Source organism: Triturus cristatus, chromosome 3_1 (genome assembly GCF_964204655.1).
Source record: "Triturus cristatus chromosome 3_1, aTriCri1.1, whole genome shotgun sequence".
NCBI classification, from domain to species: Eukaryota; Metazoa; Chordata; class Amphibia; order Caudata; family Salamandridae; genus Triturus; species Triturus cristatus.
In genome coordinates this window covers 1,169,485,521-1,169,503,088 of record NC_140583.1, presented here as the reverse complement: position 1 = coordinate 1,169,503,088, position 17,568 = coordinate 1,169,485,521, and the positions used below count along the sequence as shown (strand labels likewise).

The 17,568-nt window shown below is 46.7% G+C and overlaps 1 protein-coding gene across 4 annotated transcripts in view; it reads right to left on the bottom strand.

The window, feature by feature from the left end:
• Positions 1-12,269, bottom strand: part of HEPACAM (hepatic and glial cell adhesion molecule) — a 1,886,975-nt gene extending 1,874,706 nt beyond the window's left edge. For 2 of the 4 annotated variants that reach the window (XM_085646093.1, XM_085646094.1), the window contains exon 1: positions 12,070-12,269. In XM_085646093.1, coding sequence (XP_085502219.1) covers positions 12,070-12,154 — 85 coding nt within the window. In that variant the 5' untranslated portion in view covers positions 12,155-12,269. The remainder of the gene's footprint in view (positions 1-12,069) is intronic. The other 2 variants (XM_085646095.1, XM_085646096.1) reach the window with 2 other exon arrangements.
• Positions 12,270-17,568: the final 5,299 nt, after the last annotated feature.

The window sequence follows — 17,568 nt, the reverse complement described above, 5'->3', positions numbered from 1 at the left end:
TACTGACTATGGGGTGTGTAGCTGAGCCCGCTAGGCGATTATCCATGGAGCCTGTTGAATCTAGATGAGTGCTCGAAGAAACAGTGGACCGAGTCAGACAAGATTCTACAAGGCCTTCTAATCTAGTAACCCTAAGAAGCACTGATTCTACCTTAGCCACCAAGGGACTAATCAATACTTCCAATTTAGACTCAAGCATTGTAACCAAAATATCAATTTGACTTGAGTGCAGGCTCGTTCCCTCTATACTATTAGTGGGCTCAGTAATATTACCCCTATTGGTGGTTATTGGGCCAGTTTTTTTAGGCTTCCAGCCCCCCACTTTCTTAACGGGCCCCTTCCTGCAGGCACGCACTGCTCTCCTAGTAGGAGATTGAGTTGGAGAGGACCTTGGTGTTGGTGTCTCCGATCCTGTGCTTGAATAGGTTCGGAACAACAATCCTGCTCTACCACAAATACATCCGTGTTTAGATAATTCTCGTTATTAGATGTGGTCGGGGCACTATAAGGCGTAGGTGAGGGAGATAAACACTGCCTTATTGGAGATGTTTCTGGGATAACCCTACTTAATGATAATCTCCTGTCATTGTTAATTTTGCTAACTACTTTGACAAGATAGTTATCCAATGTCCTTGAGTCATTAGTAGTGACCGTTTTGGAGGACCTCAGTTTGGACATAGTAAGAGTGGCAGAGACACCGACTAACTAATCAATGATTCCTCAATAAATTAGCCGGTTACCAGGTGATCAGAAGTCCCCCTTAATTGAACACGTCCAACAATTGTAGAACACTCAGTAAGACACGAATAATGACTGAATACGTTACTGAATACAGGCCATGGTCCAGGTTTCTCTATGTTAGTTGTCCACAACGATAGTCCTGTGGCCCTGCCCTGCCTCCTCCTGCCCCGGACGGCCACAGACGGCCCGCCCTTTGCCCGGGCTTCGCCCGGCGCGTCCTGCACGCGTCCCGTGAAGCGGGCCTCTGGGCAATTTGTAGGCGCCTCCTGGCATCAGAGCCGCGCGCCGCCGCTGAGGCTGCCGGGAGTTGGAGTCCCGGGGCGGCGACGCGGGAGATGAAACTTACTGGCGCGGTAAGAGCAGCCCTGGACTCTTGGCGGTGGCAGCAATGGCAGGACTGGCGTGACTCCGGTAGGTTTTAGCAGCTTCCCCCCCGCTCCGCCGGCCTCTGGGCAATTTGTAGGCGCCTCCTGGCGTCAGAGCCGCGCGCCGCCGCTGAGGCTGCCGGGAGTTGGAGTCCCGGGGCGGCGACGCGGGAGATGAAACTTACTGGCGCGGTAAGAGCAGCCCTGGACTCTTGGCGGTGGCGGTGGCAGCAATGGCAGGACTGGCGTGACTCCGGTAGGTTTTAGCAGCTTCCCCCTTTTCGCGTTTGTCATCTGAGACCAGGTGTCATTCTGATTTACTAAGATGCCGAGGTAGGTAAAATTCCTGATAGAGGCTAAACTTGTTTCCATCCAGGAAAATTTCCCTCACCCTCTGAAACCCTGTACCACATCTCATAATAAATGTCTTAGAGACATTAATGCTTAAACCTAGGTCCTTCAGAAAGTCATTAAAAGTACCCAGGGCCCTTTGCAAACCATTAGGACCGCATCGTCCGCAGAAAGGAGGGTTGGAATAGGTCGCCCTCCAATTTGCAGGAAGTCTATACCCTCATTAAGCAATACTTTTCCAAGGCCGTTTATATATAGATTAAAAAGGAAGGGGTCCAGGACACAGCCCTGTCTGATCCCTATCTTGATGGGGAATGAACCGGTATGTTCCCCACCCTGGCGATAGCGAACACTGGCAGAGGCTCCCCTGTCCAAACATTGCAAAAATGCTATGATATTTGAATCAACCCCTAAATCTACTAGAATCTCCCACAATCTTCCATGCTGTACAGAATCGAAGGCTGCGGTAAGGTCCACGAACGCTAAGTACAAACTGCCCTTTTTTGCATGTGTATATTTACCGATAAAGATAGATAAATTGAAACTTTGCTCTAAAGTGCCTAGGCCTTCTTGAAAGCCATACTGTAAGTCAGAAATTACCTGTTTGTCTTCTGCCCAGTCTTGCAGACGTTCCAGAACCACACGTCCTGCCACTTTTATCATTGAATCAAGTAAAGAGATCGGCCTATAACACCCCGGGTCATGGCGGTCCCCCTTCCTAAAAATTGGAATGATAATAGATTCTACCCAGGTTTTTGGTATCAATTTCTTAACACTAGCATTTATAACTTGTGTTATTATGGGGCCCCAAAGTGACATGTTAGATTTAAATAGGTCAACAGGCACTCCATCTGGACCTGGGGCCTTGCCCCCTAGGCTACGACTAAGGGCTCTGAGCACTTCATCCAGGGTAACCTGCAACTCTATCTTATCAATCTGAGCTGGAGGAGTTACGGGTGATTGAGAATCTAAATTTTCTTGCCCGTTATACACCTTGGAGAAATGATTGACCCAAACATCCTCAGATATCGCGATCTCAATAGATGGGCCATATCCCTCTTGTAAGAAGGGAGCTCTTACTGCTCTCCAAAATCCCACACAATCTTTTTGTAAGGTCGCCGTGTGGAGTGTTTCCCAAGCTTGATGCCGAAGGATACATTTCCTATCCAAGATGGCCTGCTTATACTCCACCCTGGCCCGTCTAACTCCATTGGGGGATCTAGGTTGCCTATGCAACTCATGTTTCAAATTTGAGTGGGTTTGGGTACACTTTTTGTCAAACCACCCATGCTCTTCACGCTTGTTGTGATATTTAGCAGTTCGTAGACTCCTAACCTCATTACATATAGCAACAAAAGAATGAAAAATGCTATCAAAAGAAGATGTCTCACAAACAGTTATCAAAAGCCAATTTGCAGTTCTTAATTAATTTCATGACCAACTCGTCAGGATCGACTTTAGACCACCGTGTTGCGTAGCCATTTGCACTGCTCAATTCAAAGTTGCCTTGTACTGGGTAATTATTTTTTACCTTCCCGTTTCTAAGAGGAGGCAACGTAACCTCAAGACATAGCGGGAAGTGGTCGCTCATTGCATTGTCCCCGACGGTAAAAGAAAGCTCCCTCTGTGCGAATGTACATTAAACTAGGATAAAATCAATGGTAGATGTTATCCCCCTGCCATTAAAAGTACTAGGCATAGGTATAGGGGGAGTTACAAAATCATTTACAAAGCCCAAAGTGTTAGAAAATAAGAGCTTATTAAACAAGTCGACCGTCAAAGTGTGACAAAAGTGTGTGTTACACCCCCAGCATCGTTCTCAAATCCACATGTTCTGCTATCAACATGATTACACAATGTACAGTTGAAATCCCCCATCAAAATTATCATACAATATTTGGTACCCACATGACGGATGTCAGTTAATACCCCAATTAATTTCCTAGTTACCATGCCCAGCTCCCCCAATTATTATAAAGATTCACCAGGACAATAGAGTGGACTGGACTCAAAGTGAGTTCCAGTATATGATAGTACCGGTTCCCCCACGGAAGGCTCTACTTTCTGTCACCAGAGTGTTAGAAATATATGTTCGGTGTCCGCCCTTGGGCCTACCCCCTAGTCCCTTAACCACACAGGTGTTGAACGTCTTAAAACCGTTAATATGAATGGGGTCTAAACACCATGTTTCCTGTAGGCCCAATATGCTGACACTTGCTAAAACCTCACACCAGGCCGGGTCTTGGATTTTAGAGCGCAGCCTAGTGATATTCCATGAGGTAATCCTCCAGGTAGGGTCTACGGGTGATTGCAAGGGACTTCTGGGTGGGGCAACTGGGGGAATATACTGATCGATACCACTTAACACCCGTGGGCTAATACCATAGGCCTCAGAATCAAAGAATTGCTGTAGCGAAAAAAGCTGAGATTCATCAAATAAGTCCACAATTTCTTTATCTATATGTTTTGAGGAACCAAGAGGCATGCCCACCTGAATACCGAAGTCGCGATAGTTTGGATAAAAACCAGAGCTCGTTTGGGTAGATTTCATCAGTTTCAAATTAGGTACCTGAGGGAGTAGAGGAGGGGTCTCTAAACAAGAGTTAGGCTTATAAGAAAGAGGAAGGGAAACTTTACTGTTAGGCTGTATATGATCCGAAATTATTGATTTAGTAAATGACAAAAGTGAATCCAAAATATAATCTGGATTGTTTACGGATCTTTCCATAAGAGCTGAAATAGAGGATAAACTCTTTCTAGGCAAAACAAGGATTCAGATATCAATATTTTATCATCAGGCTTCTTATTTGGAGGGTCAGAACCCAGAGGCAAATCAGGAGTGATAGATGCTCTTGAGCTTATTGAATCCGCTCCACTAGGCGTACTATTGAAGAGTTGCATTTTAGTAGAAGGACCAGGAAGATGATCTTGAGAGTTTGAAAGATATGCGATATTAAAGGTACGAGGTTTAGGTGATTGTGGAACCCTTGAGAAGTGATTTAAAGTAATATTTATGTCCGGGAGTGTAAAATCCTCCAGTACAAGGCCTTCCACTCTCGACTCAGAACATAAATCAATAATGGTCAGAGACACGCTATTTTCAGTACAATGAATAGTATAAATTTCATGTGGAACACCTTCCACTCTGATTTCAGGACTTACTGCATCTCTTGCCCCAGTCATTCTAATTCCAGGAGAAGGAACGGTAGCCAGAGGTATAGTTTCCACTTTTCCTTCTACCTTTTGGAATAGAGTTTTAGTCTTGGGCTCTATATTTGCCTTCTTATTTTGACTTATCTCTTTTTTTGAGAAAAGGGTAGAAATAGCATTAAATCCTTTTAAAGTATTTCATCAGTACTGACTTATTCCTCAGAGGGTTGGCTTTGGTTTTTTTACACGCTCTTGTAAACACCAATTTTCCTGAACGCAATTTTTTTTGCGGTCATGAATCTGAATGAGTCTCTAATTGAATCTTGGGAGACGGTTAAGGCCTCGACAATCTTCATATACAGTTGTCCGGGTTCCACTGGGTGCTACCCTGCCAAACTGCTAGGCCTCTCCAGGGTGATCCTATATCCCATACGCCTCCTATGCCTCCTAGGGGAGACTTTCTGTTTCAGCCAACTATGGCCACTACCACCAGTAGTCTCACAACAATAGTGGGCAAGTCTGAAGGCCCCCCGCTCCAGATGACTACTAGAGAGAGAAGACTTAGAGGGTCCAGAACTAGACTCTGGGCGCGGGCGCGGCTTCCACCTCTCGCGACCTCAACCTAGCCATTGGAATGCGAAGTACAAGGCTCAATTCAGGTTCTGGGCAAATGCCCACCGCCAGAGGAAGAAAAGGGAGAGCAGAAAGCTGCGATGTGGAAAAGGGCGGGTAGGCAGACGGGCACTAGGCAGTCACACTGGCTCACAAGCCGCACCGGCCTGACGCCGGCCACCTCCACGAGAATGAGTTATACCGCAGCACCGGCCTCCAATGCTGCAACTGGTGCTGTTGATATTCACACGTACCACGCCTTGAAGATTCCCTGGTTTGAAACAAGGCGGAAAAACAGAGTAACAGAACCCACACTCCTGCAGCTGTTAGAAGAAAGGGGGTGCAGGCCACGGTTTCCTACCTAGTTTACTCCTGAAGTTTCGTCCTCGGTCCGGTCCTGGACCGCCGACGCACACGCTGCTCACTATACAGCGTTCATCACTCGCCGCCATCCGATTCAGTCTTCAGGGTCTTCAGACTGCAGCACTCACCACACGCTGTGCATAGCTCTCTGCTATTCACTGCTAATGAGACATGGCTGTGCACAGGCAGGGGGTCAGCAGGGAGAGCCACAGCCACCCGTGACCCGGAGCGAGAAAAGATCAAGAGACTGCGTCGGGCCGGGACATCGGAGGATTGGGGAATTAAGAAATTAAAGTATCGGGAGCTCCGAACTTCTCACCGCCGCCGCTCACGTTGTTGCCAGCCACATACCTTGCGTCTGACGTCAAACGTTGCTCTCGTCACTCCAACACTCGCTGAACAAAGAATCCCAGCTGCTGTTCACCTTCAGCAAAGTGTCAGCTTACACCTTTGACCCGCTAAAGGAGTGTCTCAAAAACATCTCAGCTTGGATGAACCGCAACTTCTTAAAGCTAAATGCTGACAAGACGGAGGTCTTGTTTTTCAACCAAGCCAGCCCCCCTCCGACGAATTTGTGGTAGCCAGCCGAATTGGGAGATGCTCCCACTCCGAAGGACTCTGTCAAGAACTTAGGAGTCAGATGGGTCAAAGACCTGTCCCTCACCACCCACATTCAACAGGTATCGGCAGCCTGCTTCGGCAAAATTAAAACCATCTAAAAACTTATCGATATCTTGCCAGAGTCAGCCCGTAAAACCGTGGTCCATGCTTTAGTCACCTCCCACCTTTACTACGCTAATGGTCTGTACATGGGCTTGCCGATGGGACTGACCCATTGACTACAGAGTATTAAGAACGCTGCAGCTAGACTGGTCTGTAAGGTCCCACTCCGCCAATGCATCTCACCCCACCTCGGGCAACTCCACTGGCTGCCAATAGCCAAACGTATCGAATTTGAGGCCCTTATGTTCGCCTTTCGCGCATACCAAGGAAAAGGGCCCAACTGCCTGAGGAATAGACTTTGCCCATATCAACAGGACAGACTCCTAAGGTCCAACCACAAACGCTACCGCTCCACTCAAAGTTTTGCGAGGGCAAGAATGGGAGGCAGGACATTTGAATGAGGGACCACCAAGTGCTGGAATAACCTTCCCTTCCACCTACGCATGATGCAGTCCGAACAGGAATTTAGAAAGGCCTTGAAGACCTGGCTCTTTACTCGTAATGACTAGACATGCGCTCCCCTCTACCTTGGGTACTGTCTATATGAGCGCCGGGACACCCCATTTGGGGTACCTGCGTGCTTTATAAATATTTTTATTATTATTATTATTACGCGTGAACAAATGACAGAGCAATAATGACAAAGGCATAACCTGTTGGCTTTGCAAATGCTTTTTAGGTCTTATCCCAACATCCCTATGATTTTGAGCAAATGTGGTAACCTCCCCATGAATGAAAAAGAAAAAAACAATGTAATTTGGCAAAAAATCTTATCACATAAAGAAAGCAATTGCGCCTATGTTTAAATATATTTGGAAGCAGATCAAATTCTTTGTCACAATAAAAGAATAGTAACATCTGTTGTCACAATAAACATCCATTTCAAAGAAGAAAAGGGCTTATTTGGAGTGTGTGTCATAGTAAACGATAGATACCAATGGTAAGAAGAGGTTCAACAAGGATGACAGGAAGGAAGAAAAAAAATTAAAGTAGTACCTCTATAACAGTGTGATCAGCAGAAGGACAGCAGTGAAGAGCAAGCAATCAGTACTTTGTCCATGTTCCAGGCAAAAGATGAGTAAGAGAAGCCAACACGCACTGACCAATTAGAAGGCACAAAAAAACAGTAACATTGAAGCCAACGAATATTAAGGAATGGGCGAGCGGCTAGCTCATTATAGTAAACAATAACTCTCGGACAGGAGAGCGCATGCAGCGCATTTGCTGTCACAGGTAAGACCTAAGAATGATAATACCTGAGGTGCTCCTCATGCATTCAAAATGTGGGCCGATTGGCATATTGTGATTTATGCACTTTTAAGTGCTGGAGCAACTGCCTGGAGTTTATAATTTTTTCATCAGTGTCGTATTAAGCACAGTATGAAGTGGCAACATTGTAACTGTAAAAGTTCAACTTTGTTTTTCATGAACAATATCAAAATAATTTCTTACTATCCATTGTTCGTCTATTCTCCTTGCCTACCTAACCCAGCCCTTTATCGCTTCTCTCCTAGCTCCTTCTGCCCGATAGACTTGCATCTTTTTCCTTCTTACCTCTTCTATTCCTTGTAAGACTATGTACCCTTTGTCACAACATTATCTATCTCATCTGTTACCCTTTTCCTGCTGCCAACACATTCTGTCCTCTGCTCACCCATCGCTTCTCTTTTGGCCTATTCTCCTGTCATCTCCCTCTTCTTCCGTGATCACCCATTTTGACTTCTCTCATTTCTTCTTCACAACTTCTTTACTCACTCTATTCAGTCCTTTCTAAAACAATGTTCCAAAAGCCCTATTATCTTATCTTCTCCCCTCCTCACTACCACCATCTCTTATCTTTTCTATCCCCTTCATTATCTTTTATCCTGCTCCTTCCAATTCCCTATTCTTGTATCTACTCTCCCCCACCTATTGCCTCGTTTACCCTTCTGCCAACTCTTCAACTGCTTTCATTGTATTTTCTAATTCAACTTCTCTCTACTTCCTATGCGTTCTTACCCGCTCAGGCAAGCCCTTGCCTTTCTCTTCCATACATACATCTTCCTCATCTCCTGTCTCATTATCTTGTAAATCCTTTTCCACTTCTACCATACCTCCTATCCACTTTTTGCATATTCTTATCATATTCTCTCTTCTCCACTTATCCCTTTTGTCCTTGTACTCTTCGGTCTGCTTGCTTCGCCTAATTTTTCCATCATCTTCAGCATGCACTCATGCACCATTCTCAGCCACAGCCCATTACCCTCTTCTTCCACTTAGCATACCACTTTGCGTAACTCATCTCAAATCTCCTAATTCTGGTGAAATTATTTAGGTTATTCACCCATGTTCTTAAGCAATGCAAGGTCGTTTCTGATGATAAAGTCATCTGAGTAGAGCTTAAGTGGCACCTTAACGTTAGTGCCGAATTATATACACTGATGATGCATTCATTTACTATTTACACCCTATTCCATCCGGTGCAAAACAGAGCAATATTACAAAATTGACATGGTGCTTAAGAGCATCTTGGTGAATACTAAGGTAATGCCTCTGCAGTGTTTGTAATTTGGAGGAAAAAAACAGTCTTTTGTAATTCCATTGCTACCTTACTGTTTTTTAGTTTTTTTTCAAGTTTCATTGTATTCAAATTATATTGGAAAATTTAAACACTAAGGTGCCGATTCCGATCCTGTAAAAGCCGGGTACAAATGGTCGTACGGAGCGTTTTCTCCATACGACTCGTACCCGGGAATTCCACCGTACAAACCAGCAAGTACGATTCGTACAGAAATACCATTTCCGTACGAATCGTAAAAAACACCGTACAGCTAAAAAATACATACAATTCCGATCCTGGACAGCGGGTACGCGACGTCTGTACGGAGTCAGGCAGCGTTTTACGAACCAGCAAGTACGATTCGTACCCACAGCACTCCGCACGGCTATATTTTTACGGGAGCCAAAAAGTGCCGGAAAAGCTAAGTACGCTGCGATGCACGAGGAAAAGGGGGCCCGCTACGCAACGTACACGCCATCACCCACATCGTACGTGTCATCATGTACGGTGCGTACCCCAACATTGTATATGTACGGACCGTACTCCCCACACCCGTATGTACGACCGTACCCCAGGCGTACCCCCCACCCGTGTATGTATGCACCGTACCCCAGGTGTACACCCCACCCGTGTATGTACACACCGTACCCCAGGCGTACCCCCAACCTGCGTATGTATGCACCATACCCCAGGCATACCCCCACCCGCGTATGTATGCACCGTACCCCAGGTGTACCCCCCACCCGCGTATGTACACCCCATACCCCCACCCCAGCCCTGTATGTACGCGCCGTGCCCCCAGCCCCGTATGTATGTGCCGTACCCCCACCCCAGCCCCGTATGTACGCGCCATACCCCCAGCCCCGTATGTACACGCTGTACCCCCACCCCAGCCCCGTATGAACGCGCCTACGTGCTGGGGGTACGGTGCGTACATACGGGGCTGGGGTGGGGGTACGGCACGTACATACGGGGCTGGGCTGGGGGTACGGCACGTACATATGGGGCTGTGGTGGGGGGGGCCGTATGACTCGTACCCCGGGCACAAGTGTACCCGGGCTAGGGGTCGTACACAGTTCGCTCCGTACGGGACGTTTTCCATACGCTTGTGCATTCGGAACGCCAGTACGGATCAGACTTGTGCGCTCGGACTTCAGTTTTACTACTGGTACGTAAAACTGTCCGGGGACGTCTTGTAGACTTTTTCCGAGGCGATTCGTATGTATTTTTCCCGTACGAATCGTACTGCACCGTTTGTACGGTACTTGTACGATTCGTACGTAAAAAAATACGGATACGAGTCGTACGGGAAAAAAAATACAGGATCGGAATCGGCCCGTAGTGGTAGATTAACTAACATTTACCACAACCAAAGCTGCTGCACTGCATTATGTGAAAAGAAAGAGAACACTACAGCTCCATATCTACTACTATATCCTTCTGTTTCTCTCTCTCTAGCCCAGCACTGGTGCTTTTCGAGCCCGACCAGCACCACACACACACATCCTTGCACCATAGAGGAAGGGTTTGTGCGTGCGGTGCCAAGCCTAGCTTTTATTAATGGAAGGGTATCCTTCCAGTATGAATATCCTATGCTTAAATGTAGTTTAAAACCTTTCCCATATTGGATGTGTGCTGTACTTCTTGGGTGACCAACCGTCCGTAAATTTCACGGACATTCCATAATTTGGACCTCATGTCCGTTATCCGTTGAGGATCCTTTTTACGGATGCCTTTTGTACATAATTTTGGGCATTGCAGGGAATAGCACTGTTTCCTGCATGAAGCCTCAACTCCCTGATTTGGCCGCCTCACACTCATCCTCTGAGAACAAGAGCAGCCCCACCCGCCCATTGTCATTCTGTATGCGGCTGATTGCGACATACAGAATGACAATGGGGCAGTCTGGGCTGCAAAGCATGTGGTGGGCCTCCCCCAGTCTTCGTCTAGGGCAGGGCATTCTGTCAGACAGAAGAAATGTGCAAAAACGCCCATGCTGCTACATGAGAATCCAGTTCAAGAAAAGAAGCTGGTGAAAAAAGTTAAAAAGAAGGGGCTAGAGGATGGATGGATGGATGGATGGATAATGGCTGGATGAGTGAAAGGGTGGATGGAAGGGTGGATGAGTGAAATGATGGATGGAAGAATACATGATGGATAGGTTTGCACATGGTTCAATATGTATGGATATGGATGAGCTTAATTGTATTCTATTGTGCGACCTCCTCTGATGTGTCTGTAAAACTTACCTTTTGTCCTGCATTTTTGGCCTGAATTTTGACCCTTTGTCCTGAATTTTTACACTCAACGTCCTGAATGTGCACCCATGCCAGTTGGTCACCCTATCTACTTCACAGAATGCATGTAATGTTGCATGAAAAGGCCTGTCTACCCTTTTTAGTTGGATATTAGATATATTTTAGAGAGAGCTTGCACCACCTATGGGACTCCCCACTTTATGCAAAATAGCATAACGTGGGCTAGTGTCACTTTTTATTACTATAGGACTACTCTTCAGTGGCAGCAACGTTTCACACTGAAGAGTAAATCCCAAACCAACAGCTTGCGCCGGTTTGTGTCACTTCTTTGATGCAACCCCAGTGCAAACTGTTAGTAAATATGACCCTTAATTTGATTGCACTTTTATTTAAAAAAAAAAAAAGAGTTCAGTGAATCCGAACACTGTACATTTTAGTTTAGAAAAATCATACAACATAAAAAGGACCACATTTGAGATTTCCTGTTAGGCTTGCTTAGCATATTAGTCATAAACATGCACCAATGCAGGACAAACAGTACAATGTATTCCCTCAAGTAGTTTGGCAGCAATACAGTTTAAAAACATGTATTCGCTGGCACAAGAAACAGTGCATAGTTCGTCGAACTGATAGTTTTTTATGGTGAATATTTTGACTTTCGGTATAGAAAAGCTTTAAGAACTTTATGAAAGCATCAACATGGGAATTGCATATACTGAATTGCCAAAAGTAAAACCCTTAGTAAATTGTACCTGAATCACAGGGCTATATCTGCTGATTTACAAGCCTCATCCACGAATTCAAAAGCACTGATGCACTAGCCAAGCGTCCTGCATTGGTTCCACCTGCTGCCTAGCTCTTCAATATTGGCAGAAAACTACGCAGATAGACCCCCGAGGTCAAAGCCTTTGCTAAAAACAACCAAGCAAACCATTCCCACATGTTTTCAAGTGTACAGTTCTCATACCTGTTTGCATCAGTATGAGGCACAAAATGTGCACGAGTTCTCGAGTGCTGAAACCTCTTGAGAGGTCGTACTTCGCCGCCTTCATCTTGTGTGTAGCGCAGGGTTCCTAATCCGGTCACAATCTGCATGGTTTTTGCACTCTGTGTGCATCCCCCAGCCCCGTCCACGCTGCTCGGCAAATGCGAAGCCCTGCCAACATCTCATTGAATAGAGAAAGCTGGCTCTGTGTATTCTGTCTTTCCCTTTCGCATTGTTTAGCCCAGAACTGGCATATTCCGGTTCTCTGAGCTGTTCGCTCTCAATGTTTAAGGCTGGGGAAAGGTGCGATTACTTAACAAGCGTTGGCAAAGCTAATAGGGTTGCCTTTAATGGGCGAGCGCACCCAAACAGCATATGTGCATGGCTGTATTTAAATACATGGGCATATTAAAGTCAGACACAATGACTTTGAGTATACTTGTTGTATCAACTAGCTTTCTTTATGAATGTATGTGGTCAGTGCGAAGTCTCACTTTAACTGTTAGTATCTAACATAGCTGCCAAGGTTTCAGATGGCTTATGTGTGACATTGTCATAAATCCGCTGAATTATGAGTGACATTTAATAACTACGAGTGACACTTTATTGCGAGCAAATTCAAGTAGTCAAGACGATGGAAACATATAAATATCAGAAATTACACTGATTTGAGCAACGAGAAACTCTAAGACGATCTTAAAACTTCTGCAAAGCCCCAGAAATGGAAGGGCACTAACTTGGGAGAAGGGCCCGTAGTGATAATGAATGTAAAATTGACAGTAAGATTTAACTAGTTTAATATTGAAGTAAAAGAGCTTGTGAAGAAGTGCACCACAGCTACAGAGTCCAGACTGGTGCACACTGACACTGCAGTGACTCACACACTACAGCTCTCGACTCCACTCTGTTGACTCGAAGATTCCTCGGGAGCGGATCGATGCCAAAAGGGGTCCAACTCTCGACAGCCCCAACCCTGAATGCTGTAAAAGCACAGGAGAGTGGGATGGTCAAACGGGGGAAGGAAAGGATGGGAACAGCAGGGAGGGAGATCTGAAAAGGAAGGACACTCAAACATTAGCCTCTCCTATAGTATGTCAGGTTCAACTCAATCTAGATGAGGGATGCGTACCTGTAAATAAACAAAACCATGTTGTCTCCAGGTGTACTCATCCTGGATCCTCACACAAGCAATACCCTGTTCTGAATGATATAGGTTTTCTATAAATGAAAGGAAGGCAACATGAAAAACACGCTCCTCACACTCTGTGGCCAGGCAAGCAGCAAACACTCTATCTCATGCACGTTACCATACACACCATATAGTTTGTCGAGCTTCGCTTCACAGGGGATGAGCAGACTGCCGCCTCATGGCCCCCTGTTAATATACAAGGATCAGGAGTCAAAATGCTTCTTTTAACTCCGTAGCATTACATTGAATGTCAAACAGTTTGTAAAGGTCTCAGGGCATCTGTATTGTTCAGGCACGACTAAACACCTAATAGCACCCAGGAAGTTGCACACAGGGATAGCGAAAATAAAGGTACACCAAAATGTTGCGTAGCACGTAGCAAGAATACAACACTCAGCAAGGAACAGAAAGGCGAGGGTTTTCCCTCGAGGCACCTGAAAGGTCTAGGCAAGAGCGCGGAGCTTCCGCAATAACAATCTCGAGAGCAGCGGCTCTCAAGGATCCGGGTGGTGCATGTGCACCCTTACCCTACACGGGCGAACAGCAGACGTCGGGTTTCTCGGCTGCTACAGGAGAATAATCAGCAGCGAGTGAGACGCCGAGCGGCGTTTTCAATGTTTTACTTCTTCCGGGTTCTTCCCACGTGACCGGACTTGGTGGCGGAAGCGCGGGGATCATGGGAATTGAAGTTCCAACTCCCGCTTCGTTCTCGTTCCGCTTCCACCATCCGGCTAGCCACCCCAACAGCGCCTTTGCCTTGACTTCTCGTGACCCATTCAGGGGAGGCCGCGGGTCAGGTAAGGCACGGAGAGGAAGGAGCGTAACACACTCAGGTCAGCTCTGCTCTCTGAAGGTCTTGCAGGGCTGCTTTGATGGTGATGGCGCTGTCTAGTGACAGGCAGCCTTTCTGTTGTAGTGTCTCTCTCCCATGGGACATGTGAGGGATGCAATCAGGCGCTCCATATTCTGATGGGCATGCGGAAAGGCCTTTCCATGGCAGAGACTCCGCCATAAAAAGGCATGCGGAAATTCACTGTGGGGGCCCGTTATGGGCCCCCGGGGGCGGTGGGGGGCTGAACTTGGGGGTACCTATGATAACCCCCTACATTGGCTTGGACAAGGTGGCCGACACAGCACGTGCCTGTCATGTTGTGCATGCCAATGCACAACATGCACATTTGACATTGTGGTGGGTGCTGCTTCCAGCACCGCCCGCCACAATGTTAATTGTGCAGGATGCGACCGCCATGGTGGCGGTCGCATCCTAATGGGCATAGCGGGACCGCTGCACCTCTGGTGGTCGGTCCCGTTGTCCGTGACGGTGGAGGGCGATCGTAATGGACCCCTAAGTTCCTTTGTGTCAGCAAGATCAGTCCTTTTTAGAAACTAACTCGTGTCACAAATGCATCTGTGTGTCAAAAGTCGATGTGACAAAAGGTAGGAAACTTTAGGAAAGAACCGTGTACATGTAAATTGGCACTATTTCCTACCAGGTCGAACTCAGGCACAGGACAGTAACCGATGGGATTCTGACTTCAGGACCAGCTCTTTGTCCCCTGACAATCAACATGTGTGGTCTGAACCTTATGGTCAGTGCAGAGAACCCAAGGAAGGCACCTCCATCTTGTAGCCCTAGTCCCTCTGTGCCCTAAACAGCCCAGTGAACAAATGACAGAGAAGGTGGAAAGAACACAGACTTGTGCTGTGTATCCCTAAAACCTTAAAACTGTTTTTTTTCTACCAGTGACTGGTTAAAATGAATTCATTATTTCTGTGTAATTTGTACTTTCAAAACTGGCGCTTTTTCTACATTTGACTCCTAACTCTCCCTGTACTGTGCCTAAATCTTCAGGGGCAACCCCCTCCCTTGTCTTTTAAAAGTTAAAATGGCAAACTACACTCTCAGGGGCCAAGTAGAGTGTTTTCAAGAGACTGCTTAATCTGGTTTATGCTTAAAATGTGCTCTTAAAGTGTATGTACCAACTTATTTTTGGCTATAAAAAGTGGTTTGTTTAAGTGCGCGAAAAGCAGCTATTTAAGTTGCTTAGATTTGGACCTTACCTGCAGGTTAAAACATGACCTGCAAAGTATGGATTGAGCCTGTTTGTATTCATGGAGATTCTGTATTCAGGAGCAGCTCCATTCCCCTGACCATCAGCCTGTGCTTTCCTGGTTGGCCCTCTAGCTCCCAAGCAACCCTGAGCCTCCTCCTATCGCACCTTCAGAGGCCTTAATGTCTTTGGAGGGAACCCCAAGACAGCACTGTCATCTTAAAGCCCCAGTCTCTCTGTGCCCTAAACAGCCAAGTGAGCAAATGAGAGAGAAGATGGTAAGAACACAGACATGTGCTTTTAATTCTTAAAACTTTAAAACTGCTGTTTTTGCGACCCTTGACTGTTTAAATTGAACTCTGTGCAATTTGACCTTTTAAACCTGCTGTTTTTTTTACTTGTCAATGCAATCTCCAGTTTGTGGAACTGGTCAACACTACTAGTTCAAAGTGTTAACCTTCGGGGTCACCACCGGATATCAAGTTTTTTCCAAATGTCTTGCAGTAGTAATCATGCACCTGCGAAGACAGGACATCCGTGTATTCCCATACCTGGATGATTCACTCATAAAGAGTGCAACACAACATCAGTGCTGTGCACACACTCACCTCCTGCGTGCCATGGGATTTACCCTAAACTCTTATCTGCAGCCCCTCAACAGCAGCCCTATATGGGAGCCATCCTCAATGCAGAGGTTGGTAAAACCTACCTCAGTTCTGGCAAGATTCAGTTCTTCAATGCATTGCTACCTCTTTTTCAGCCAAATGAGCAGGTCACAGACTAGTCAGTAATGTGCCTCCTAAACATGATGGCTTCCTCCATCGCCATAGTACCTCATGCAAGCCTACACATGCATCCGCAGCAGGAATGCTTATTGCATCAGTGGTCCAGGTGGAGGGTCACTGGGAAGATCTAGTGTTGATCAGCCACCGCACCCAGCACTCTCTGCTGTGGTGAAACACCAACAACTTCTTAAAGGGGTGGCCCCTTCTCGACCCAGTTCTGCAGTCACCATTACAACAGATGCATCTTTCAGTGGGTGGGGATTGCATCTTCAAAACCTGACTGTCCAGGATCAGTGGGATCCCAGTCACAGGGGCCTCCACATAAACTATCTGGAGATGTTAGCTGTCCATTTAGACCTCAAGGCCCATGCCCCATAGCGGGAAAGGTAGCCCTTGTCCAGAAGGACAACATGACTGCCATGTATTACACATAGAAGCATGGGGTTACTCTATCTTCTCTCTGCTAGTTCAGCCCACCTGGTGTTGGGCTCACCACCACAGGATCCACCTACTAGTGGAATACCTTCTGGGGTGGACAACTACTTTGCTGACCTTCTCTGCAGGATATAGCAACTAGTCAATGGATGGGAACTCCACCCGGGAGGAGTCTTCTGGTCTGTTCAGTGATGGGTTTTCTCTATTTGCACAGCAGAAAACACAAGATGGCATAACTTCACCTCCAAAGTCCCACGCCCTCAGGCAGTGGGCAGGGCACTATGGATTAATTGGTCAGGGATATTTGTTTTTCTACCTCTTTCCCTTCAACAGTTTGTGGTTCGGAAGCTGCAGCAAATCTCGCACCCTAATCCTAGTTGCTCTGACGTGAGCTATACAACCCTGATTCACCTCTCTCCTAGAGCTTTCAGTGGTTCCACATGAGGGGCACCCCAACAGTCCAGACCTCACCCAGAAGCATGGAGAAATCTGGCTCTTTGATCCCAAGTCTCAACTGTGTGCGCTGTGTCCTGAAGTCTTAGAATTTGGATACCTCACACTTCTTCCTGAATGTATGAACATTCTTAAAGGAGTATGCAGGTGCACAACTCATGCCTGCTATGCATCTAAATGGAAAAGGTTTGTCTGCTGCTGTCCTTCAAACCAGATTGATCTTCTAGCAGCCTGTGACGGAGGGAGGTTGGAGCAGGGAGAGAAGGGGACTGAAGCAGATTGGTGGACCCCGACACCCCTATCTTCCCCTCTTGTCTCCATACAGCCGGAGGAATGGACCACGTCGACTTTTATGCATCAGCCCGAGGAATACAACGGTTCCTTTAAGTGGGAAAGCCGAGAGAGAAACGACATGCCCCCTCCCGCTGACGCGGCATCGCCAGGACCAATAAAGGTGTGGGATTCCTCCTCACCGGTGTGTGATGACACCAGAGAGGGAAACCCGGAAGCCAGAGAAGACGCCCAAGATGGAAGACGAGACAGAGAGGGAAGCGAGAAGCGGAATCGA